Below are 23,812 nucleotides of genomic sequence, written 5' to 3'. Positions count from 1 at the left end.
CCCGTGCTGCTCGTTGGCCTTGCTGAGCCCACTGGACTCCACGCCCCCTCTAGGGATTCGGGCCCCCTAACCTCAGGCCTGGCACTGGAAGCTCCACCTCCGCCATGGCAGAGACGAGAGACCGGGGAGAGCCCGAGGTGCACTGGGGTGTGGCCAGCGCCTGTGGCCCTTGGGTGCTGTGGTCGCCCCTTCCCAGCAGGGACCCCTGGGGCAGAGTCCCACCTGCAGGTGCCCTGTCCCAGTGCCCAGGTGAGAGGGCCCAGCTCGGGCTCGGAGAGCACAGGTGCAGCAAGGGGACAGGTGGATGGTCACTGGCGCCAGGACAGTGGGAGACGTTTACAGGGATGACGTGAGGCCTGGCGGGGGCAGGGGGGACAGGAGGCCAGAGGGGCTGGGGGAGCATGAGTGAGGGGAACGGGTGGGGTGGTGGCCACTGGGCAATCACCGGGGGGCAGCCCTGGGGGGCTGGAGCGGAAGCCATGGTCTGACCGCCACACGGACTGGTGGGAACGGGCTGGGCTGGGCTGCGGGGGGTCCATGCAGCCTTCTTCCCACGTGACGACCTGGCCCTGGGGCTCACGACTGACGTTTTCTCCAGCTTAGCCCCCAGGGCCCCTGGCGACACTCACTCTAGCGGCCCAAAGGTGGGGCCCTGAAACTCACCCAGTTAAGGTTCTGATGGTGCTTGCAAGCCTGGGGGGTGGTGGCAGGAGCCCCTTGGGGACAGCCTGGCTGTGCTGCCTCAAAAACCCCCGCAGGCCTGGGGGCTCCAGCAGGACGGGGCAAACTCCGTTCTAAAGGTCCACACGCTTCCAAGGAGACAAACGCACACCTGTTGTCTGCCCAACTACCTTCAGTGGCCAATTTTATTATAAAGAACGGTATCAAAATATACAAATCTGTTTAAGAACAACCAAGAAATGCAGCTTTAAGGGTCAAATAGGCATCAGCCGTTTCAATGAAAGCAGCTTCCCCTGGAGCGACGGCGTGACGTGAAGGGCCACGTCCAGGACGACAGTCTGAATAATTTAAAGGAAGGGTGTGACTTCTGACGTGGATGCACATCATAAATCTTCATGGGACGGCGGCTGCGTTGGGCTTGCTTCTGTGACTTCTGTCAGAAAACAAACAGATCGGTCCGTAAAATCCTAGCACGAAAGGTCCTGAGGACGCGGCCACGAGGCAGGCGCTGGGGCCGTGGTAACGCGTGGACACACTGCCCATGGCCGTGGGGTGGCGCCAGGCTCCCTCTGGATGCAGCAGCCCCAAGCAGCCCACGGCTGGGGTGTCCCGACGGCACCCCAGAGCCGCCACACCGCTGTGGGAGAGACGGGCAATGGGAGCCGATGAGGTGCCCCCAGAACCAGCTGGGACGAGACAACAGCCTGCGTGATGTGTGGGGACAGACAGTGCGTGGCTGTGGCCCCTTCGCGGCCCTCGCTGACTGTCAGGCCCCTCGGTTCCTACAGGGCATCTACGTGTGGATTAGCTTCTCTTTATCCTGCCGGGACCCAGGGAGCTTCTGGAGCCTCAGCCAAATCTTACTGCTTTGGGAAAACTCTCAGCCATTGTCTTTTTTAACGTGGCTTCTTTCCCGTTCTCCGTGTTGTTCTAGAACTTGTATGAGATGACTGTGGGAAGAACTGTGTCCCCCCCCAAAAGACAGGTTGGCATCCTAATCCCCGGTACCTGTGAACGTGACCCTACTTGGAAATAGGGTCCCTGCAGGTGAGCAGGTTAAGAACTCACTGGGGTGGGCCCTGACCCAATGGCTGGTGTCCCTATAAGTAGAGGGAACTTCAGACACAGGCTCCAGGGAGAAGGCCATGTGACAAACAGAGGCAGAGGCTGGAGGGACGCCAAGAGTGACAGCCACCAGAGCCAGAAGAGGCAGGAAGGATGCTCCCCAACAGGCTTCAGGGGGAGGCAGCCCTGCCGACACCTTGATCTCAGACATCCAGCCTCCAGGACTGGGAGACAACGCGCCTCTGGGGTTGAAGCCGCCGGGTCTGTGGCGCTTTGTCACGGCTCCCAGGAGCCCCCGTGGAGCCGTCTGCCCCTCCCGCTGCCTCCCTGCACGTCTGTCTCAGGCAGACCGGGGGGCTGCTCAGCTGGCGGCCCATCTGCTGACCTTCCTTTGCGTCTCTCTCCAACCATACAAGAGGGAGTCCCCCGGGGCTTCGTCCCCATAGAGGACTTTACGCTCTTGTCTTCCAGGAACCCCGGCTCCCATCATCCCAGGGCCACTTTTTGTGTAAATTTCTTAACTTGGGGACAGGTGGCAGCGCACCCAGGCCCCGCGGCCGAGGGCAGAGGGCAGAGGGTGGCCGTGGGGTGAGCAGTCACTCACCGGCCCCCGCCGGCCCCGTCTGCACACAGATGTCCTCGGCCTCCTCGAAGCCCTCGGGGCACACGCAGACGAAGCTCCCGGGTGTGTTGTAGCAGTTTTCATTCCTCCTCAGACAGGGCTTTTCCGCCAGCGAGCACTCGTCAATGTCTAAATAAACACATTCCACTGACCAGGTGACTTCGTTCAGCAAACATGCACATCGGGGATCGAGGGATTCACACGTCGTGATTCCCTCACACACAGAAAGTGCAGAGATGGAACCATCCCATTAGAGAAAGGAGACAGAGGGGAGGATTTAACAGGAGCCCCAGAGCCAGGCCGTCGGGGGCGGGAAGAAGAGACGGTCCAGGCAAACGTGAGGGCGGGAGCCCGGTGGTTCTCCACCTGGGTTCCAGCCGGGCTTGACTGTCGAGGTGGACGCCCAGACGGAGCCTGCAGGCCCTTGCTCGGCCCCCACCCCCATGGGCGCGTGAGAATTGGAGTCTGCAGCCCAGGGTCCCGTCCCCACCAGCGCGCATGGCCTCTGGGAAGGTTCCCACCCCCGAGTTGAATGCAGATGCGCCCGCTGACCTGCGCACTGGCCGCTCTCTTTCGAGTAGCCGGGGAGGCACTCTTTACACTGTCCAGGACCCTTCCCTGTGCAGCCTACGCAGGTAGAATCACATTCTGGAAACAAGAGGGGAGGGAGATGACGACATGAGACCCCCATCCTGTGGGCAAAGTGCGACCCGGAACCACACACGAGATGGTGGAGGCTCTGCGGCCGGGAGAGCCCAGTGTCCCCATCCCGGGGGCGCTGGGGAGCAGACAGCGTGCGCTTGAGGCAAAGTGCACACTTGCTGCGATTGACCGATTGACCATTGGTCCTGTGTTGCTGAGGGACCTCGGTGCAGGCCGGGCTGCGGGAGCAGCAGTGATGGGGCCCCTCCATGACCTCTGTCACGGGAAGGATGGGGGGCAGCGTCTTCTCGCAAACAAAACCCGCCTCCAGCTGTGACATTGCTAGGAGCTTGGTGCCAACAATGGCAGAGAACGTGTGATGCTTTGGGGAGCGTCTCATTGAAGCTGTGTGTCCACAAACATGGGGACAGGACGGCATGGCCGCGGACACGGTGAGGGGGCACGCGGGGGGAAGGCGAGGAATCGGCACCACCTTTCAACCTTTCGGGGGCTGGGTGGCCCTAAAATCCACATTCCCTTGAACTGACCAACTCGGAAACTCATCCAAAGAAAATAATGAAGAATGTAAAAAGCTTTTCCTACAGGGGTTTCAAAGTTTGTAACTGTGGGAAACCGTGTATGACAAATATTCAATGATACAGATTGTTGAAGAAAACTGTGAAATAACAGCATGCTCCAAAATGATTAACACGATGTACAGAAATGTGACGTGCAAAGGCGGTCACGATACTGTTGAATGAAAAACAGACAGGTAGCAAGGCACCGCTCAGATCAGCACTGCCTCGACCGGCCTACCAGGGGCCCTCCCCAGGGACTGGATGCTTGTCAACTTTTTTCAACTTATCTGAATTCTCTGATTCTTCGTCAGGAAACATCTATCACTTGTGTTGCCACCTTCAATGTTTTAAGTAGGCAGAGCATACAGGGGTCCTGCGGACACACCACAAACATCTCGGGGGAAGGAGTGCTGCAGCGGGCAGGCCGGGCGGCGCGCTCACCCTGGCACACGAACGAGCCGTTGAGGTTCTCGCAGTATTGCTGCTCCTCGCAGGGGGCCGGCTCTGCCGTGCATTCGTCCACATCTGGAGAGAACGGCACAGCTGTGGGCGGCAGCCGCGCCCCAACTGCTGGCCAGAGGGACCGCCGTGGGGAGACACACGGTCAGTCATCCTCGGGGGCCTCCGTGTGCAGGTGGGACCAGCGGCTGACCCGTGAGTGCTTCCCCGGGGCCTCGGTGAAGCTCCAAGGTGGGGCTGGGGGCGGGGGGGCACCACCCTCCCCATTCAATTTGGGACGTGAGGCTCCTGACTTGCCTGAAGCTGAGCAGCTGTGAGAATGAGACCAAAACCGAGGCCCTGGCGGGAGGACGGCAGCCTGGCGGCCACCCACCCCCAACCCGCCGTCCCCGCCAGCACCTGGGCCTGCATGGACTCGGGCAGGGCCGAGATGCTGGCGGCCGGGCTGTAGGGCTGCAGCTCGAGAAGACACCCCGGGAACAGGCGGGGCCCCAGCTGGCTGGGCACGGTGGACAGGGAGAGCCACGCGCCACGGCTAGGGCCTCCAGACCGAGGGGCCGTGCAGAGTCCTCCACAGTCAGAGGCTGCCCACGCCCTGCAGTGTCCACTTGCCGGCCAGAGCCCCCCACCCCACGTCTGTCTCTTTTATGAAACCAGGGCCCGAGGACACACGATTGCGCCTAAGTCCCAGGCTTCCCTCCCGGGCCCTGAGCCAACAGGACCACCGGGGCCACCTGATGGCAAGGACGGGGGACAGGGGCCACCTTCCCAGCCCAGAGTCCAGGCCACAGAGGGTTCACGTGCAGCAACCAGCCCACAGGCAGGCAAGCCCAGCCTCCACGCCGTGGCCCGTTACGATACAGCCTGGAACGTCAGAGGCTGCTTCCCCACGAGTAAGAAGGGGGCAGGGGGCAGGAGTGGGGTCTCCTGGGGGTAGCTGGGGGCTGCGCAGACGCCACGAGAGAGTGGGGGGAAGGGGTGGGGGAGGGCAGCCGCCAGCCTCACCTACGCAGGCGTCGTCCTCCCACACCCAGCCCACTTCGCACTGGCCGCAGTCTCTGTTGGTAGGGCCCGTGCACGTCTTGCAGGACTCGTCACAGGCTGGAAGGCAGAGGTGGGACAGCCGTCAGTAGGTGGGGATCCCGTCTCAGGAGTGAACTCGATGCAAAGGGCGTTTCGGAAATTAGGAGCTGACATTCATAGGGTGAAAACAAAAACCGCAAACCAGCAAAAAATCCCAGCGGAGCAAGATACGTTCAACGACAGAGAAACTCGTGTGATTCACAACATCCCTGAACTTAAGGAGAGAAGAGAACACACGGGGATTTCCACGCCCAGGGGTGATAAAATTCTCAGCAAACGAGGACTCCAGAGGAATTGCTCGTAACCTGGCAGAGGTAGCCTCCCAAATGCTGGAGCCCACACCCAGCTGGGTGTGTGCATGCCGCCCGCCAACACGCGTGGACGTTCTGGGCCCGGGAAAGGCCTGGGGGTAGGAATCGGAGGGGCTGGCCTCCCAGGCACCCAGCACATTCTCCACGGGGATGCCCAAGGGAGCGCAGCCTCACCGCCAGCCCCGACGGGAGAATTCAACACGCCTGCTGACGCCCAAAAGGTCTTCCTGTACATCAGTGACAACCAACAAGAAAACACTTCGAGACGGTGCGCCTCGTGGCTTCCTCCCCGGACTTACACATCTACACCCCGTCAGAGGACGCCATCCTGGGCTGACGCAGCCTCACGAGCAGGGCGTGGGTCTCCCCAACCAGAAGGGAGAAGTGTGCCCATCACAGCCGAGAAGGCTCCATCCGTGCAACCCCACGGCCCATCTCAGAACTCACGGGGGCGCCCAGAACGACAGCCAGGGCACCTCTGAAGACCCAGGTGGGAGAGCCCACCTTACCCAACACCAGGGTGACCAAGACGGTGCGTCCTCTACACGGGGACCTGGGGCCAGGAGGTCACACTGCGTGGCCTCCGCTGTCCCGGTTCTCACCTGGGCCACCTCCCCACCCTGCTGGTGCCCTGACGTGGCCAGGCTCGGCCCTGCCTCTGCTCACTCCGAGACCCTAAGCCTGAGTGACAGCGGGGACACCAGCCTCTGATCCCCAAGTTGCGCCCAAGGACACCCGAGCCTCCTGCTGGGACAGCCGCGAGGAGAGCAAAGCTCGGGCCAGACACTCCAGGTGCAGGTCCGGGGCCCCGGGACCGGCGTGGACGTCACAGAGCTGGAGGTGCCACACTGTCCACCCTCTGAGCCCTTCTCCAGAAGGACATCGCGGGTAAGCAACTCACACGTCCCTCTCGGGGCTTGTTTGGGGACAGGAAGTGAGACCATCCCCGGCTGCTGGCCCTGTCATGGCCCTTCTTACGTCGCACAAGGGCCCACGCCTTGCCCCTCAGCTCCCAGAAGCCTGGGTCAGCGGTCACCGGGCCCGCCTCCCATCTACACAGGCAGCTCCGGGTACCTGAGCAGAGGCTGTGCGTCTCGTTCCTCAGTGAGTTGAAGTAGCCGTCCACGCAGTCGGCACACAGCGGTCCCCGGTACCCCAGGTGGCACTGGCACGACCCGTCGCCCTGTCTGCTGCCGTCTCCGCTGCAGTGGCCGTTCCCGCTGCAGGGCCGCTCGGACCCACCCTGGCATGCTGCGGGGACCCCGAGCCCGCTCAGAGCGCACCCCGCGACACATTCATAAAAACAGCTCTCTGCGTCTCGCTGAAACCCCAGCCCTGCTTCACCCCTTCTGTCTGGGAGCATAGGAGCCCCACACTGGCGAGGTGTCTGGAGGAGGCATCGGCTTGCCTCACGCGGGACACGGGGCCAAGGACGGGACAGTGAGGGCCCGCGCTGTGACGCCACACCGGCGGGACAGGCAGGGGCAGCCTCGGCCAGGGTGGGGCCTGAGCGCCAGCATCGTGCCCCTTGCCCAGTTGATCCACGTGAACATTCTGGTGACGCCTGGGCGGCAGCCATGGCTTCACTCAGTCTCTTCACCCCCGGAGGCTGGACGCCCCTGGCCCCGGCCTCTCACACAGGCTTCGCTGCTTATGGACCGCCTCCCCGCACCCAGAGGGCGGCACCCAGGTGGGCGACCAGGGGGTCTGTGGAGCCCTGAATTAGGAGCATACTTGGGACCAGATACCCAGAGGCGAAGATCGCTGCAGCTGGGAGGAGGCTGCACAGGGCCCACGTTCCCACCCGAGCTCCTGCCCAGCCGGGAATCACGACAGGGCTAACCGGAAACACACAGGACGCTCACGAGTCCCCGCAGAAAACTCACCCAGGCAGTCTGGCCCGTAAGTTCCTGGAGCACAACAAACTTTCAGTGTTTTCACACAAAACCATTCAAATAAGTCAGGATACTTCTTCTTCCTGAGGATTTTAAAGTGTTCAATAAATCTCACGCGGCAGATTTCCTCAAAACAAACACACAGTTGAACATGTAACGTGCTTCTGAGTATCATGGGATCTGGGAGACGAGGGTCTGGGTGCCAAAAGACTCTTCCAGCTGACACCCTCGTCTGGATGGTCGCGCTTTGGTGATAAAGGATGGGAACACGGGTACGGAAGAAAACAGGTGTGTGAAAACCCCTACTATTTTTGTAGCTTTTTAAACCTGACATCATTTCAAAAGCCAGGAGTCGCTGGCACTGGTCCCCGGGGACGCAGGCACTCACAGCCATAGCCACCAGGTCTCCAGGAGCCCCTCGTGCTCCTCCAGCAGCTGGTTGCACTCGAAGTCGCTGGTCCCACACAGGCCCTCCATGATCTCCAGCAGGCGGACCTCACTGAAACACAAGGCCGTCAGCACGGCGAGGCCGGGGCAAGGGGCACCTCAGTGGTCAGCGTCCATTCCCCAGGGATGTCCCGAGGCCCCACCTGCGGCCAGGCCACGACTACAGTGGCACTTCAGTGAAAAAAGACCCTCAGCAAACACCCAACTGGGGCCGGGGGTAGTCAGTGCCAGGCAGAGAACTAAACATGGAGTGTGGGGCTGGTCAGGGAGGCCTGTCCGTGCTCACGGTGGGACTTTGGGTGTGGGGTGTGCCAGGGGAAGCCCTGCAATGGGGCCGGAGGAGGCCGGAGCTCGGGGGGGGGTGGGCAGGAGGGATTTACCCCACCTATGTTTTTAAGAAACCACCGTGTCTGCCGAGTGGAGGGCGAGTGGGACAAGTGTGCGAGCCAAAAGGCCAGCCAGGAGCCAGTGTGCCAGCCCCAGGCAAGGACAGGTGACAAGCCCCAAGAGACGCTCTGTGTCTGTCAACGCTCCCAGGAACACGTCAGGCACCAAAGGCAGGCGCTGGGCCAGTAAGAGCAGGGCGCCCACCTGAATTCATACTTGGACAGCGTCTTTTCCTCCCAAGCCGTGTTTCCACCACCAAAGTTCTTCTTTGCTGTGTCCACCATTCCCTGCGGGGAGACGGCCGCACAGAGCTCAGCACTGCTGCCTCACCCCGTCCATGGTGAGGTGACTGGTCTATGGTGGGGTGACCACAGTTCATGGTGGGGTGACCCAGTTCATGGTGGAATGACCCCAGATCCATGGTGGGATGGCCCAGTCCATGGTGGGGCAACCCTGGGTCCCTGGTGTGGTGACCACAGTTCACGGAGGGGGTAACCCCAGTAGATGGCGGGACAACCCTAGTCCATGGGGGGGTGACCCTGGTCCATGGCGGGGCGACTGCGGCCAGACCCCTGGCCTCGTGTCCCCGCGGGGTGATCGGCCCACCTGGTTGAACTTGTCCACCAGCTCCCGGCATCGCTTGCAGGGCGTCGGCTTCTTGGTGGCCTCGCCGGGCGACAGCAGCGTCAGAAGCAGCAGCCCCAGCACGGCCGGGGCCGGCGGGCGCATGGCTGGCCGACGTGGACAGCGCTGCGGAACGCGGCCGCACGGGCACTGGCCGAGGTCCAGCGGGAACCGGCCGAGCACTCCGGCCTCCGGCCGCCCACCGGCTCCGAAGCGCCGGCCGTTCCCGGGGGCTACTTGACGGCGCCGGCCGGGGCCCCGCCCCGCGCCAGCCCTTCCATCGCTATTGGTCGGCTGGGCCCACCCCGTCCCCATGTGGCCCAATCCGGGCTCGCCACGAGAGGCGACCAATAGGAAGGCCCCGGGTCAGCGTCCCGCCGGGAGGGTTGGGCACAGGGGGCGTGGAGATCCGAGCCCGCCCCTCGCGCCGGCCTCTCCCCTGCACCGCCCGCGGCGGCCATCTTTACTCCGGTCAGAGAGGGCGCCCGCCGCGACGGCAGCCGGGGTTTAGTGGCCATGTTAGGTTCGGGCAAGGGCGTCGCCTCTATTCTCGGTTTCCGCCACCCGACTTCCGGCTGAGGGCAGCCCAGGCGGACGCGTTTCGAGGGACCGCGCCGTGGGCTGGCGAGGTCAGCGTGCGCGGCTGGGGCTCTTGGGACGGGATGCGGGGACCCCGGGCCGGCGCTCTCGCGGTGCTCCTTGGGCCTCACCGTGCGTGGCCACGCGGGACGACCGTTGGGCTCCTCACCTGGGGGCAGTCTCCTCACCTAGGGTTGGGGCTCCTTGCCCGGGGCCTGATGAGTGTGTTTCTGGGGTTCCAGACATCTGCATTTCCCCACGTGCCCGAGGCAGTTGGCACTGGAACCCGTGGTTTAAGTTAGGAGGAACGGAGGTGGGCATTACCTGGTTTCTAGTAGGACAGAACTGCCAGAAGGAAGCAGCACAAATGATAGAGTTTTCTCTGGCCGAATATGTACCAGTTCCTTTGTGTTTCCAGCCAGGGATTAATAACGTGAACATCTGACTTGACCAGTTTCAGTAGAGACCTTAGAATCCGAATAGACGGGGACAAGAAGCCCTTTGCACCTAATCTGAGGGGTCACCATCCTATAAACTACGTGTTTTAAAGTCGTAGCCTGTCTTGGCCTGTGGGTGCCTCAGATTAACAACCCGAACAGCTGCAAGCAGGTGTGGACCAGTGCACATGCGTCTGCTCACCGTCTCGGGCCCGGTGGGGGTTGACCATGGTTTCTGTACTTGCTTATGTCCTGTTTGTTTCCTCGTGGTCCCGGGTGGGCATGCAGGGTGCCGCTAGCGCCTTCCAACATAAGCTGCTTTGCCGGTTGGTTTCTGCCGTTGGTCATCGGCACAGGGCACACTCTCATCTGGGTGAGAAGCTCCTGGGGCCCGGAGCGGGGTTTGGCAGGTACCTTTTCACCCCACAGCTCGTGAAATAACAGAGTCTAGATCTTCCCGCAGGGGAACCTCCTCCGGGCAGAGGTGTGGAGTGGGGTGTGCAGGGACTGGCCTGGGACAGCTGTGAGCCCGAGCGAGGTTCCTGCCACGGAGCACCTGCGCAGCTGCTCCAACCGCCTGGCCTTAGAGATGCTTCCTAGTTCTTTAGACTCTTTTTCCCCTCGAACAGTAAGAGAACAGAGAGTAGTATATGAACGTTCCGTGGTCTCTTCGGCTTCACTGGAAATTAAAGCGTGAACGTTTCTTTAATGAAAATGTAAACTGGTGTGATGAGATCCACGCTTAGTTTTTATGAATTTCTTCTTCAAGTAGTTTATTGAGCACCTGCTATGCGCCAGGCTGTGCTGATACAGCAGTGAGTCAGCCCTGCCCTCAGGCTGTGAGCCCAGTAGGGGAGACAGATGGCCCCTGTGATGACCAGAGTCCATCCTTGCTGAGGTTACAGTGGGCAGCGGGGGACAGAAAAATCCCGCCCTTACATTTGGTAAGAGAAAAGTTCTGTTTCTTCCCTGGGAACTGCACGTTATTTTGGTAATTCTTAATTCTTAGAGCCCTTTGACCCCCCTTACTTCCCTCACCTCACCACCATATCAGACAGGATTCCTGTTCCCCCAGTTGTTGATTCCCCACTTGCTATCTTAGGAGAGTACAGACTTCATACCTCTCCCTCGAACCAAAAAGTAGTTTTAACAAATAGTAAGCACCGTGGTTCTCTCCTTTCACTTCTTGCCCTTCTGGTTTTGATCAAATAAAAGCAAACCTGTTTTCAGACAAGCCAGAAACAGGAAGAGTTTGCCATCTTCCTTCCCTCGCCAGATTGAAAGATGGAGGTCTTCCATGAGTAGGAACTGCCCCAGACACTTCCATGGTTTTCTCAGGAAGCTTCGTGGCATGGGGTGCCCCCCAAAGTGCCGTTGGTGTTTGGGTGGTCCATTGCAGGCACATCTGTCTGCATCCCCACCCTCCCAGGAACACACTCTTGCTTTCTGCCATATCCACGAGTTTGTGCTCATGCCCAGCGTGGTGCTCCCCGGGGCTCTAAGAGGCTCAGGGGGTGAAGTTCAGAACACAGCAGGTGGGTGTCCGCGGCCGTCTCACCATCCTTGGGGTGCAGGGCTTTGCTGGCGCCCCGAGCCCTGCGCCTCACCTCCTGTCCTCTCGTGGCTGTCCCTCTGCAGTTCTCCAGGCGCACCCCTCCCGCCCTTCTACTTCACAGCCTCCCGGCCCGTCTCCCTCGGCCAGTACCGTGCGGGCCGAGCCCAGCTTGTTCCTAACTCTCCGGCCAGATTTCAGCTTCTCGAGCACGGGGGTCGTCCTGCTGCCCTCCAGCGCCGGGCTGGCCCAGGGCCCGGCTGCACAGTGGACTAAACTCGGGTCCTGCAACTCAGGTCTTTCTTCCTGGAAAAGTATTCACACAACTTAAAGCGTAAGAAGGCTGGTTAAAGTACGAAAGCTTCTCTAGCGTGATTTTTCTTTCAGCGTTCTATTTTGATGTGTTTTCAGATTACAGAAGCTGCAGCAGTTCAAAGGATTCCCATTCCCTTCAAACACATTTCCCAGGTGTTAACTCGAGTGTGAGTTTTGAAGCTTGGGGACCTGCGACTCTATTCTCTCAAAACGATTCGAGTGGCGGTGCCGACGGTGGATGAAGGTCCGTGAGGCTGACGTGCAGAATGGCCGGGAAGAGGCCGTCGGGCCTGGGCAAGCAGCGCCGGCTCCTGGGGCTGCTGGTGGTGGTAGCCGCCGTCCACCTGGTTGCCTGCCCCTACACCAAAGTGGAGGAGAGCTTCAACCTGCAGGCCGTGCACGACCTGCTCTACCACCGGCTGGATGTGGAGAAGGTGAGTTCCCGCCCAAGCCGTGCATCGACCCCCGCTTCCTGGGGCCTCTGCTGACCTGCCCTTCTCCCCGCAGTTTGACCATCTCGAGTTCCCTGGCGTGGTCCCCAGGACGTTCCTCGGGCCGCTGGTGATCGCGGCACTCTCCAGCCCCGCCGTTTACGTGCTTTCGCTCTTGGAAACGTCCAAGTTCTATTCTCAGCTAGTAGGTAAGGGGGTCTTCAAACGGGGATGGGGTGGAGAACTGCAGTGTTGTCAGAGGGTCTCAGTCACCCAGGTTGAGGGTCCCTCGTGCAGGAGGGTCCACCTGTTGGAATCTCGGCCACTCGGCAGAGGGACTCAGAGTGGGGACAGCGTCAGCCCCGCCGGGCTGTGCCCTCGTGACTGCAGTGGGGGCCGAGCCCCGTCCCCCGAGCAGAAGCAGCACGTTTCCCAGCTGAGTCAAACACATCTCACGGCTGGTTGGTCCGGCCTGTGTGGAGAGCTTTAAGAATTGCACATTCCTGGGGAAGAAGCAGTTCTGCTTCTTGAAAGATGAAGAAACGGAAATCCACCCTCGCTCTAGGCTGTTGTGGTCACATGGTGGGGGCCAGGAAGCCTTGGACGGGAGAGTCGGGGGCCACGTCTGAGCATCAGGTCCTTGGTAAACGTGGCCCTGGAGGTATCGGCCAGGGGGCGGGGCCACTGGGGTCGGTGCCGGGCTGTCGTCCTGATGCTCCTGGCCTGCCCAGCGGCTGACTGCCGCAGGCCCCCGCCTTGGGATCCGGGGGCCAGGGTCTAGGCTGTCCGTCTTCCACGGCCAGCCCATTTTTTGGACAGTTTCAAAAGTTTAATAAACGATGTGACAGGACACGAAATGTGGCCCACCACACTCAAAATTAAAAGAATTCAGTTAATAGTGAGTGAAACACAAAATGAACAAATTCACCTAATGCTAGTTTCAGTGAAAAATACACTGTCACTTTAACATATTTTAGTTTCATTCGTTTTACGTGTCTATTTTTTTTAATTGAAGTGTAGTTGGTTCACAATATGGCATTGTATCAGATGTACAGCAAAGTGATTCCGTTATGTGTATATTTTTCAGGTTCTTTTCATTATAGGTTATTATAAGATACTGAATATAGTTCTGTGTGTTATACAGTGTATCTTTGTTAATTATCTGTTTTATATCCAGTAGCGTGTATCTGTTGATCCCAAACTCCTAATTTATCCCTCTCCTCCTTCCTCTTTGGTAACCATACGTTTATTCTCTGTGTCTGTGAGTCTGTTTCTGTTGTGTATATAGATTCATTTGTGTCACGTTTTAGATTCCACACGTAAGTGAGTCCATGTGGTATTTGTCCTCCTCTGTGCGACTGACTTCACTTAGTTTGATCACCTCTGGGTTCCTCCGCGTTGCTGCAGTGGCATGGTTTCCTCCGCTATGGCTGAGTACTATTCTGCTGTGTACGCCCAGCCCGTTTTTAGTACCGAAGGCAGCTCCCCTCCCTCAGGGCCATTTCGAGACCCGGTGGTCGCTGAGGGCCCCGCCTCGCCGCTGTCGCACACACGGCGCCCTCTCTGTTCAGTCAGGGCCGTCCTTGGACTCGGCGTGATCTTTGGACTCTGGACTTTACAAAAAGAAGTGAGGCGGCAGTTTGGGGCCACGGTGGCCACCCTGTTCTGCTGCGTGACGGCCTCGCAGTTCCACCTGATGTTCTACTGCACGCGGACACTCCCCAACGTGCTGGCCCTGCCTGTGGGTATGTAGCCACCCGGCCGGCCTGCCCGGGGGGTCCCTCCGAGGTGTCTGCCCGTCGAAAGCTGCTCCCCACCAGGCGTCTCAGAAACCCTGCGAGGGGAGCAGGGCCCTGTCCTCGGTGCTGGACTGAGGCCCGGCTGCCAGGGTTCGGCTTCTCTTGAGCAGGGCCGGAGCTGGAGCTGGTCCGCGGAGCTGGGAGGAGGGCAAGCCGCGTGCGGGGCCGGTGCGGACGCTCCGGGAGCCTCGGGAGGCCGAGTGCGGGGAGCAGGGACCTTGGAGGGACCGGGCGGGAGAGGCAGCCGGCAGGAGAGGGGAGGAGGCGGCCGAGGTTGGCGCTGGCCGTGCGAGCGCGAGGCTGAGGAGGAGGCGGGAAGCGGCATGGACGCCGGCGTCTGGGGCCGTCTGGGGCCGTCTGGCCTGCGGAAGTGCCTCGGGCTATGTCACAGCACAGGACACGGGCCGGGCGGGGGGGCTGTCACGGTGCAGCCTCGGGCCCGCGTTGGCGGGTCTGGTTCTGAGAGGTGCTAGCTGTCTTCTGGAGGGTTCTGTGTGGCTTTCCCGAGGGAGGAGTAAGCGGCCTGCCTCTTGGCCTGTGCCTTACAGTCCTGCTAGCCCTCGCAGCCTGGCTGCAGCAGAGGTGGACGCGCTTCGTCCGGCTCTCGGCCTTCGCCATCCTGGTCCTCAGAGCCGAGCTGAGCCTGCTCCTGGGCCTGGCGCTGCTGCTGCCGCTCTGCCTGCGGAAGGTCTCGGTGGCCCGGGCCCTGCGCTGCGCTGTGCCGGCTGGGATCCTCTGCTTAGGTGAGTCGGGTCACCGCGGCCACGCTGTCGGGGGCCTGTGCTTTCTTTGTCTTGTTTTATGGAGACAAAACTTGGGAGGTTTTCTTATTTTTGTTTTTCCTTAAATGAAATTACCTTCACCTTCAGTGGTGGTAAAATGTCTCGGTGCAGGTCCCTGGCTGCTCTGCCCAAGGGTCCCCCACCCCCTGCTGCCCGGAGCCTCCATCAGGGGCTCTTCTCCTTGTGTGTCTCAGCCAGGCCACGCAGCCACGAGGGACCTGCGTGAAGAGGCTCGTTCGGGGGTAGGTCCCGACGCCTCAGCTCCTTTACGTGAAGCTGCTGGTGGCTCCTGGTTTCTGTGCTGACGGGGCTGCGTCTCGGGAACATCCACCTGTGACCAGGACTCCGCAGCTGCCGTTCAGCCAGCTGCGTCGAGATCCGAGCTTCCCAGGTGGCCGTGTTCTTTCCTGAGGTCTTCTTTTCTTAGGGCTGACGGTGGCCGTGGACTCCTATTTTTGGCGCTACCTCGTATGGCCAGAAGGAAAGGTGCTCTGGTACAACACCGTCCTGAACAAAAGTTCCAACTGGGGCGTATCCTTCCGGTGTCCGCACAGTGGCCCACAGGGCGGGGCTGTGCCGTGAGCCCCTCTCCTCCTGTGTGCGCACCTGATGGAGCACGGCGGCTGCTGCAGCGCCAGCACTGGCGCCTTCTTCCCCGCAGTCTGGGCCCCCCCTGGTCCAGTGGCCGCCACCCGTTGTCTGTAGCCGAGGTGTCTCCGTCGTCCTCGTGGTGATCTGCTTTTCTTTCACGTTTATTCTGGAGTAGTTGAGCGCACGCAGATAGAATGCTGAGTCCCGAGCGGGCCCATCACTCTGGGACAATCTGCTTTTACGGTGAAAGATGGAGGGAAAGTTAAAGGACTCTGCACGGCCCCACTCGCCATCCGCGGCCAGGCTCTGGCACCGACACCCGAGTCCCAGCCTCTGTCCGCGTGTTGAAGCGGTCACGCCGTGGCCCGAGGCGCGGGGGTCCCGGGTGTTGCAGGCAGGGGCGCCATCAGGGCTGCATCTCCCGCACGCTCCTGGCTCCCGCCTGAGCTCGGCCCGGGGACTGACAGCTGTGGCTGGCGCGTGGCCTCCTTAACCCTCCTGCGGCAGACCTCGCCGCTGCTCTGGTACTTCTACTCGGCCCTGCCACGCGGCCTGGGCTGCAGCCTGCTCTTCGTGCCCCTGGGCGCCGTGGACAGAAGGGCCCTGGCACTGCTCCTGCCGGCGCTGGGCTTCGTGGCTCTGTACTCGCTTCTCCCGCACAAGGAGCTGCGCTTCATCATCTATGCCTTCCCCGTGCTCAATATCGTGGCCGCCAGGGGCTGCGCCCGTGTGTGAGTGCCACCACCGAGACGCTGCTGCCTGGGCTTCCCTGGGGGCGGTTTACCGGTTCACAAAGGGGGAGATGCTTAGGGTAAACCAATGTGTTTAACTGGGTGCCTGGCCAGGCTTTGGTCAAGGGTCCAGCCCGAGTCTACGGAGCCCGCAACTGGCCTGTAAAGGACAGATGCCGAGTGCCTCGCTCCGTGGGCTCCGCGGTCCTGCCTGTGCACTGTGACAGCGGCCTCATCCTGTCCGCTTCACCTACACGCAGGCAGCGCGGTATTTGGCCCGGAGGCTACGCTCTGACCCAAGTAATGACGTGGGATGCTTGAAAATGTAATCTAAGTTTTAAAATGGCATCTGGGTGGAATTTCAGAGAGACAGTGTCACGTCTGTCGCTTGGTGATGACTCTCGCTCAGCGACAGCGGGCGGCGGGCTTCTGCTCCTAACCGGTTTCTGCTCTGCTGCTGCCGCTGCCTTTCCGCAAGGTGCACTGCTCTTTACAGGCTGAGTAACTATAAGAAGTCCTGGCTGTGTAAGGTGGGGTCCCTCCTCGTGATAGGACACCTCGTGGTGAACGCCACATACTCGGCCACAGGCCTGTACGTGTCCCACTTCAACTACCCTGGCGGCGTGGCGATGCAGAGGCTGCACGAGCTGGTGCCCTCCCGCACAGGTAGGCGCTCGGCCCCCCGCTACCGGCTGCGGCTCTGGCCAGAGGTGCCGGATTCGCAGCGCTAACCGAGCAGACGCGGTTTCCACAGATGTCGTTGTGCACATCGATGTGGCCGCTGCCCAGACAGGTGTGTCCCGGTTTTTGGAAGTCAACAGTGCCTGGAGGTACGTCCTCGTCTCGTGCACGGGCACCCGGGGCCGCCACGGACCCCGCAGTGCACAGCCTTGCTCTCGTTTGCAGGTACGAGAAGAGAGAGGACATGCAGCCCGGCTCCGAGCGCATGCTGGCCTACACGCACCTCCTCGTGGAGGCCGCCCCCGCGCAGCTGGCCCCGTACCGGGACACGCACCGGGTGCTGGCCAGCGTCCCAGGCACGACCGGGCTGAGCCTCAACCTGAGCAGGCTGCCCCCCTTTGACGTGAACCTGCAGACCAAGCTGGTGCTTCTGGAGAGGCTTCTCGGGCCTTCCTGAGGAGGAGCCAGAGGCCCTCCAGAAACATCGGCAGGACGAGACGGGAAACGCGCAGAGGACCACGGGTGTGCCCTCACGGGGGCGCGTCCACAGCCACAGCCGGGGCACCCACGTCCACGCTGCCCACCGCTTGTGAGAACGAGGGGCCTGGCACCCCTGCCAGGGTGACGGTGGGTGGGATGCTGTTTACCGTCCAGACCGCAGCGGGATGTGGATCTTGCCCGCGGAGCTGCTTCTGGGCAGCAGGCTGTGGCCTCTCGGCCCCTGAAAAGTCGTCCCCCTGGGGCAGCGTTACCGCAGAAACTCAGCACCCAGCCCTCGGGGCGGGGCCTCCTCTGTGGTCTCAGCCGTTTCCATTTCAGATGAGGCTTTAGGAGATAAACTCGTTCAAAAAGAGTGAGAGTCAAATTGTAAATGTCGTCTTATTGTTGATCTCCGGTGATGCTTCCAGAGACTGCTTCCACCTGGGTTTTGTTTAAGTGATTTGGGCACTTTCCCACTTTGCTGAACAGTGTTTACTGAGTTCCTGACACGTGTCTGACTTCACCAGGCACTGAAGACGATGCAGGGAACTGAGTGTGCTTTGCCCGCATGCACACACACCGTGCACACGCACGCACACGCTACACACGTGTGCGTGGACACAGGCAGTCTTTCCTGAGCCATTCCAGAGGGAGTTGCGTGCACCTGGCCTCTGGCCTGAGTGCCTCGGAAGGAGGTGGCGCTTCCTGACCTTCAGTTACTGTTTTTTCCACCGAAGCTGACAAGCAGTCTGTGCGGGCCCCTCCCCAAACCTCCCCGACACAGCACCCACTGGTGATTCCTGCTGCGGCCGCCCGCCACTCAGCAGGCTCCCACCTTCCCCCGTTGCCTGTTTCTCGTGAGCGTTTGTTACTTACCTGTCATCGGCAGTTCTCAGTGTTTAGATGTGGCCCCCAGTCGTCAGCCTGCACGCATGGACTGCTGCCGGATCCCGATGGGCCGTGAGCTGCCCTGTCGGTTGCCTTGGTGTTCAAACTGCAGATACCCCTGGGGGGGCCTGTCAAGCCGTGCTGTCCCGGCTGCGTGCCGCGTCATTAAGGTTTTGAGCACGTCCCTGCCTCCTGGCACAAGGAGTCCCGCCCAGGCTCCTCGGGCCTCTCTGTCTCCACCCTGGAGTCGGCCGTTTGGAGGGCCCGGGCTCCTTCTGGCAGGGACTGGTTTCAGAGACCAGTATCTGGGTGCACAGTGCGCTCACTGCTATCAGGATGCCCGTGTTTCTAGGCCCTTTCTTCGGAGACAGAGGACAGGCGCGCCTGCACGTGGGCACACGCTTACGCACGCGCACAGGCATGAGAGGTCACAGCACCATGCTGACACCTCCAGTTCCACCCCATCTCTGTGGGCGTCTGTTTGCCTCCCTCGTTCCACGTCTGCATGTCCTGTCCCTGCAGTGAGAATCCTGACCCCGACAACATCAACGTACGTTTGACCCGTGTCAAGGGACACCGACCCCCACGCAGTTGGAAATCTGCATATAACCTTTGACCCGCCCCCCCGCCAAGGCTTAATTACTAATAGCTCCTGTTGAGTGGAAGATTTACCCATAACATGAACGGTCGATGACACATATCTATATGTTACATGTCAGATGCTGTATTCTTTCAATTATGTAAGCTACAGAAAAGAAAATATTAAGAAAATCATAGGGGGACCTCCCTGGTGGTCCAGTGGTTAAGACTTTGCCTTCCAGTGCAGGGGGTGCGGGTTCGATCCCTGGTCGGGGAGCTGAGATCCCACATGCCTCGCAGCCAAAAAACCAAAAACATAAAACAAGCAATATTATAACAAATTCAGTAAAAAAAAGAAATCATAGGGAATTCCCTGGCGGTCCAGTGGTTAGGACTCTGTGCTTCCACTGCTGGGGGCCTGGGTTTGATCCCCGATCGGGTAACTAAGATCCTGCAAGCTGCGCGGTGGGCCAAAAAAAAAAAAGGAAAGAAAATCATAAAAAAGAGAAAATATTTATAGTACTGTACTGTATTTATCAACAGCATGAGTTTTCGTCATCTGTTTCCAAGATGAATAGTCAGTACCTACATCATTATTGTCTTAGACGATACGAAAGGCTGTAGATGTTACACATATAACTAATACTAGACATCAATAATGAAAAGGTAATGTGAAAAAGAAGTTCACATTTATTTACAGGTACAATGATATGTGCATTGATAATGAAGCAGCAGCAACATGGCTGCTTTATGGTTGCCTAGTGTGATCGATACGATCACTCCCAGGTAGCCCGGCCTATACACTAATGGATGGGTCGTCATAAAATTTTTATGACATATAGTATTGCAGTCATATTCATAATACAGTATTGGGAACACTTACATTAAAAAAAAAACCTATGATGATAGACTGTTACACAGTTTCTCCAATTACGAGTCAGGGAGGGAGGAAGACTGTACCTAATTCTTTGAAAGCAAAGTTATAAAACCCACATTGTTAATTTTATACTTAGTACCACTCAGCTTATGCCTATGTGAGGATGGACTGTCCACTTCAGTATGTGTCGTATGCGGTGTACAGCTGTTAGATTTTCACATCGAGGCACACAGCAGAGAGGTCTCATCCACAGCGTGATGACTGTTCACTGTGCGTTAGGCGGAGGTGGGTCGTCACAGGTCTTCATCCCCCTGGTCCTCACGCTGAGGCTGGGGAGGAGGAAGCGGAGGGGAGGTCTTGCTGTCTCGGGCGGCAGAGCCGTGCGGGGTGGAAGCAGGGGAGGCCGGTGCACTCGGTGAACTTGGCAGAACTGCCGACTTTTTTGCTTTCTCATTTCTCTAGAGTGTTTCTGTCTACTACCAATCCTTCCACCGTTTGCTTTAGCTTCAGTACCCGTATCACGGAAGGGTCCATATTGTAAAACAAGTCAAAAGTCGTCTTGACTCATTGGAACTATTCTGCCAGGCAGTCTGATGTCAGTTTGTTTCCTGGCGCTGCTGCTTCTGCGCCTGTCTCATCGTCTGCCTCTGGCTCAGAAGCCCTCATCTATCTCCATCAGGTCGTCTTCTGTGGGTTCCTCCGGTGTGCTGCCTAGTAGCCCTTGAATTTTTTTTTTTTTTTTAGACTGTGCCACGTGGCTTGTGGAATCTTAGCTCCCCAACCAGGGATCGAACCCAGGCCCCTTGTAGTGGAAGCTCGGAGTCCTAACCGCTGGACCACCAGGGAAGTCCCAGTCCTTTAATTTCTTGAAGACCCATATCTCGGAACCGTTCACCCCCCCCCGCCCACTTTATTTGCCAAACCCCCAATCTCATGATTTCCTTGATTTATTTATTTATTTTTGGCTGTGTTGGGTCTTTGTTGCTGTGCGTGGGGTTTCTCTAGCTGCGGTGCGTGGGCTTCTCATTGCAGCAGCTTCTTGTTGTGGAGCATGGGCTCTAGGCGTATGGGCTTCAGTAGTTGTGCCATGTGGGCTCAGTAGTTGTGGCTCACGGGCTCTAGAGTGCAGGCTCAGTAGTTGTGGCACGTGGGCTTAGTTGCTCCGCGGCATGTGGGATCTTCCCGGATCAGGGCTCAAACCCGTGTCCCCTTCACTGGCAGGCGGATTCTTAACCACTGCACCACCAGGGAAGCCCCCCATGATTTCCTTGATTGAGTGTGTCATAAATCCTGTGAAGTCATGCACAGCATCTGGACAGTTTTCTCCAGCAGGAATGTATTGTTGTGGGCTTGATGGCTCTCACGGCTTTTTTTTTTTTTTTTTTAATAACAACGATCACATCCTCAGTGGTAAGATCCTCCCAGACTCTCAGACTCTCAACGACGTTCTCTGTGTCAGGGTTCTCTTCCATAGCGTTGACGATCCTTTCCACACAGTGTTCGTGTGTAATGAGCCTTAAAGGTCCTATGGGCCCCTGACCTAGAGACTGAATAGAGACATTGTGTCTGGGGGCAAGCAGACCACTTCAGCACTTCAGCGCCTTCGGTGTTGAACTCATGGGGTTCTGGGCGGGCAGGCGCGTTGCCCAGTATCAAAAGAACTGTAAAAGGCAGTCCCTTCCTGACAAGGTGCTTCCTGAATTCAGGGACAAGGTATCGATGGAACCAATCCAGAAAAAGTGTTCTGGTTGCCCAGGCCCTTTTGATGTCCAATCAAAAGACTGGCAGCTGCTGTTCATCTTCTCCCTGCAAGGCTGGGGGTCAGCAGCTTTACAGATGAGCGCAGTCCTGGCCGTAAACCCGACCACATTTGTGCAGGATAATAGAGACAGCCCATTCCTTCCTGCCTTAAATCCTGCTGCTTGCTTCTCCTTACTGATGAATGTCCTTGGTGGCATTTTTTCCCAGAATAGGGCAGTCTCATCTGTATTAAAAACGTGTTCAGGCAGATGTCCTTTCTCCCCAGTGATTTTCTTCACAGCGTCTGAGAACGTGTCTGCGCCACCTCTCCCGTTACCTTGACATTTTAAAGCCAAATCTCTTTCTAAAATCATCAAACCATCCTTTGCTGGCATTCAAGTCTCCAGCTTTACAACCTTCCCCTCCCTTTCGCTTAAGTTGTCGTATGATGACTTTGCTTTTTCTCGAATCATTCTTAGATTTTATATAGGTGCACCTTTCTTATGGCAAGCCTGCGCCCGCCTAAAAGCTGCTTTTTCAAATAAAAAGGTATTTCACAAGAAGTGCAAGGTTTTCTGCCTGCTGGTGTAGCTGCAGTGCCAGCTTCATGGATTTCCTTTCCTTTTTTACATTCATCTTGAAGTGGCGGCAGCTGCAGCTGCAGACCTCACTCTGCGACGCACGTCAAGCCATTCAGCTTTTTCTCTTCACGTCTTGCCTTTTCTCTGCGTCTTGGGAGCGCTTGCAGCATAGCCAGGGCACTTCGTGGGTCCCGTGGTGGTGGTCAAGGTTCCTGGTGTTGCACTAAATACAATGAAATAATCCGCAAGAACCACAAGAGATTGCGATTTACTGGAGAGACCACCTGCTCCGGAGGGGGTGAGCGCACACGGCGTTGTAAGCGGACGCGGGGAATACGCGCGCCGGAAGCAGCAGCAGGGGTGGCTGCAGCATTATTACTGTAGGTGCTACAGTTAATTCATGCAGTGAGGACTTCATACGGCATCTTTACGTTTGCTTCCTTTCTCTGCACTTCAAATGGAGCCATGTGTTGTGTGCCTCAGGTTTGTTTTTTTAAAAAATAAATTTATTTATTTTTGGCTGCATTGGGTCTTCATTGCTGCGTGCGGGCTTTCTCTAATTGTGGCGAGCGGGGGCTACTCTTCGTTGCGGTGCATGGGCTTCTCATTGCAGTGGCTTGTTGCAGAGCACGGGCTCTAGGCACACGGGCTTCAGTAGTTGTGGCACATGGGCTCAGTAGTTGTGGTGCATGGGCTTAGCTGCTCCGCGGCATAAGGGATCTTCCCGGACCAGGGACTGAACCCATGTCCCCTGCATTGGCAGGCGGATTCTTAACCACTGCGCCACCAAGGAAGTCCTGTGCCTCAGGTTTGATACATTTTAGCTTTATATCATAAATTCATGTATGTTTTATGGTAGTAAATGATAAAATAGACTAACATCTACATATGTTTTATGCATTCATGACACACCTTTTTAATTTTTTCAATATTTATAGGCCACATGGTGCATCTGTGAGTTTTTTGAAGCTGTCGAAAGTCTCCAAAAACTTTTCCAATTTATTGAAAAAAATCCACGTATGAGTGGACCGTGCAGTTCGAACCTGTGTTGTTCAAGGGTCAACTGGGATTACTCAAGATGATAAATAGTTTCGGGATCCCTTTGCCATACAAACAAGACGTCTGGATTCATGCACTTTGCTCCCTTGCCCACGACTGTCAATACTGCATTTATAAATTCCTTGGATTACCCACCTCAGTGTGTTAACGTTTTTCTTTTGATTCACTTTTCATTTGCTTTCAGCCCTAGGATCCGATTCCCCCTCCTGTTTAATTGGTAGAACGTGACCACACACTCTTCTAGATGTCCGAACTCTTCCTGAAGGCGTGCTCAGGGAAGTTGCTCCCTCCCTCCCATAACTCCTCCCCGTTTTTTGTAGCGAGTGTCATTGTTTTCTGGTTTATCCTTCATGTGTTTCTTTTGGTAAAGACCAGCAGATACACGTATTCTTTATTCCCCTTCGTTCTTCCCGAAGGGCAGTGGCATTCCATACGCTCTTTGTTTTTTTCACATCTCCTGAAGATCTTCTAGAAATCGCTCCGTCTGTTCACAGGGATTTCTCGCATCCTTTGGAACCACAGTACTTCATTATGTGGACGTGCACTAATGCACTCGGTCAACCTCCTGCATGTGGGCATTGAGGTGGTTGCCCATAGTTTGCAACTTCAAATAATGCTACAAAGAATAACCTTATGCATTTGTATTTTCAAACTGTTTGAGGTATATCTTTAGGGCAAATTCCTGGAAGTGGGAATGCTAGGCCAAGGGTAAATGCGTGGTAGTTTTGCTAGGTATTGCCAAATTCCCCTCCACAAGGGTGGTACCATTTCCCATTTCCACAGGGCCCACAGAATATGTTAACCTTTTTCAATCTGCCAGTCTGATGGGTAAGCAGTAGCATCTCAGTATAGTTTTAATCTTCATTTCCCTATGAGTGGAGCTGAATGTCTTCATAGGTTTAAGGGCCATCTGTCT

At 57.8% G+C, this 23,812-nt stretch overlaps 2 protein-coding genes across 9 annotated transcripts; one reads left to right on the top strand and one right to left on the bottom strand.

The window, feature by feature from the left end:
• Positions 1 to 835: 835 nt before the first annotated feature.
• Positions 836 to 9,082, bottom strand: CRELD2 (CRELD disulfide isomerase 2). Of its 5 annotated transcripts, none has more exons than XM_089921495.1 (10): positions 8,777 to 9,080; positions 8,375 to 8,457; positions 7,725 to 7,835; positions 7,328 to 7,419; positions 6,516 to 6,692; positions 5,053 to 5,148; positions 4,030 to 4,155; positions 2,921 to 3,016; positions 2,351 to 2,497; positions 836 to 1,114 (listed from the first exon to the last, which is right to left on the bottom strand). In XM_089921495.1, the coding sequence occupies exons 1-10, from the start codon at positions 8,897 to 8,899 to the stop codon at positions 1,065 to 1,067; spliced, it is 1,101 nt and encodes a 366-aa protein (XP_089777621.1). In that variant the 5' UTR covers positions 8,900 to 9,080; the 3' UTR covers positions 836 to 1,064. The 5 variants fall into 5 exon arrangements, with proteins under 5 accessions (XP_089777621.1, XP_022452378.1, XP_089777623.1 ...); XM_022596670.2 differs by having other exon boundaries at positions 4,030 to 4,113; positions 8,777 to 9,078; XM_089921497.1 differs by lacking the exon at positions 6,516 to 6,692 and having other exon boundaries at positions 8,777 to 9,082.
• A 101-nt stretch (positions 9,083 to 9,183) lies between these two features.
• Positions 9,184 to 23,347, top strand: ALG12 (ALG12 alpha-1,6-mannosyltransferase). 4 transcript variants are annotated; one of them, XM_022596669.3, is made up of 10 exons: positions 9,189 to 9,423; positions 11,774 to 12,111; positions 12,185 to 12,317; positions 13,680 to 13,853; positions 14,456 to 14,650; positions 15,117 to 15,220; positions 15,788 to 16,011; positions 16,508 to 16,677; positions 16,766 to 16,841; positions 16,918 to 23,347. In XM_022596669.3, exons 2-10 carry the CDS (start codon positions 11,944 to 11,946, stop codon positions 17,147 to 17,149), a joined length of 1,476 nt encoding a protein of 491 aa, XP_022452377.2. In that variant the 5' UTR covers positions 9,189 to 9,423; positions 11,774 to 11,943; the 3' UTR covers positions 17,150 to 23,347. The 4 variants fall into 4 exon arrangements, with proteins under 4 accessions (XP_089777618.1, XP_089777620.1, XP_022452377.2 ...); XM_089921492.1 differs by having other exon boundaries at positions 9,184 to 9,423; positions 16,766 to 23,347; XM_089921494.1 differs by having other exon boundaries at positions 9,184 to 9,423; positions 11,487 to 12,111; positions 16,766 to 23,347.
• Positions 23,348 to 23,812: the final 465 nt, after the last annotated feature.

Source organism: Delphinapterus leucas, chromosome 11 (assembly GCF_059928025.1).
Source record: "Delphinapterus leucas isolate spDelLeu-1000000601 "Yukka" chromosome 11, BTC_Dleu_Yukka2, whole genome shotgun sequence".
Lineage (NCBI taxonomy): Eukaryota > Metazoa > Chordata > Mammalia > Artiodactyla > Monodontidae > Delphinapterus > Delphinapterus leucas.
The sequence above is the reverse complement of the archived record's forward strand: the minus strand, read 5'-3'. Positions and strand labels throughout refer to the sequence as shown.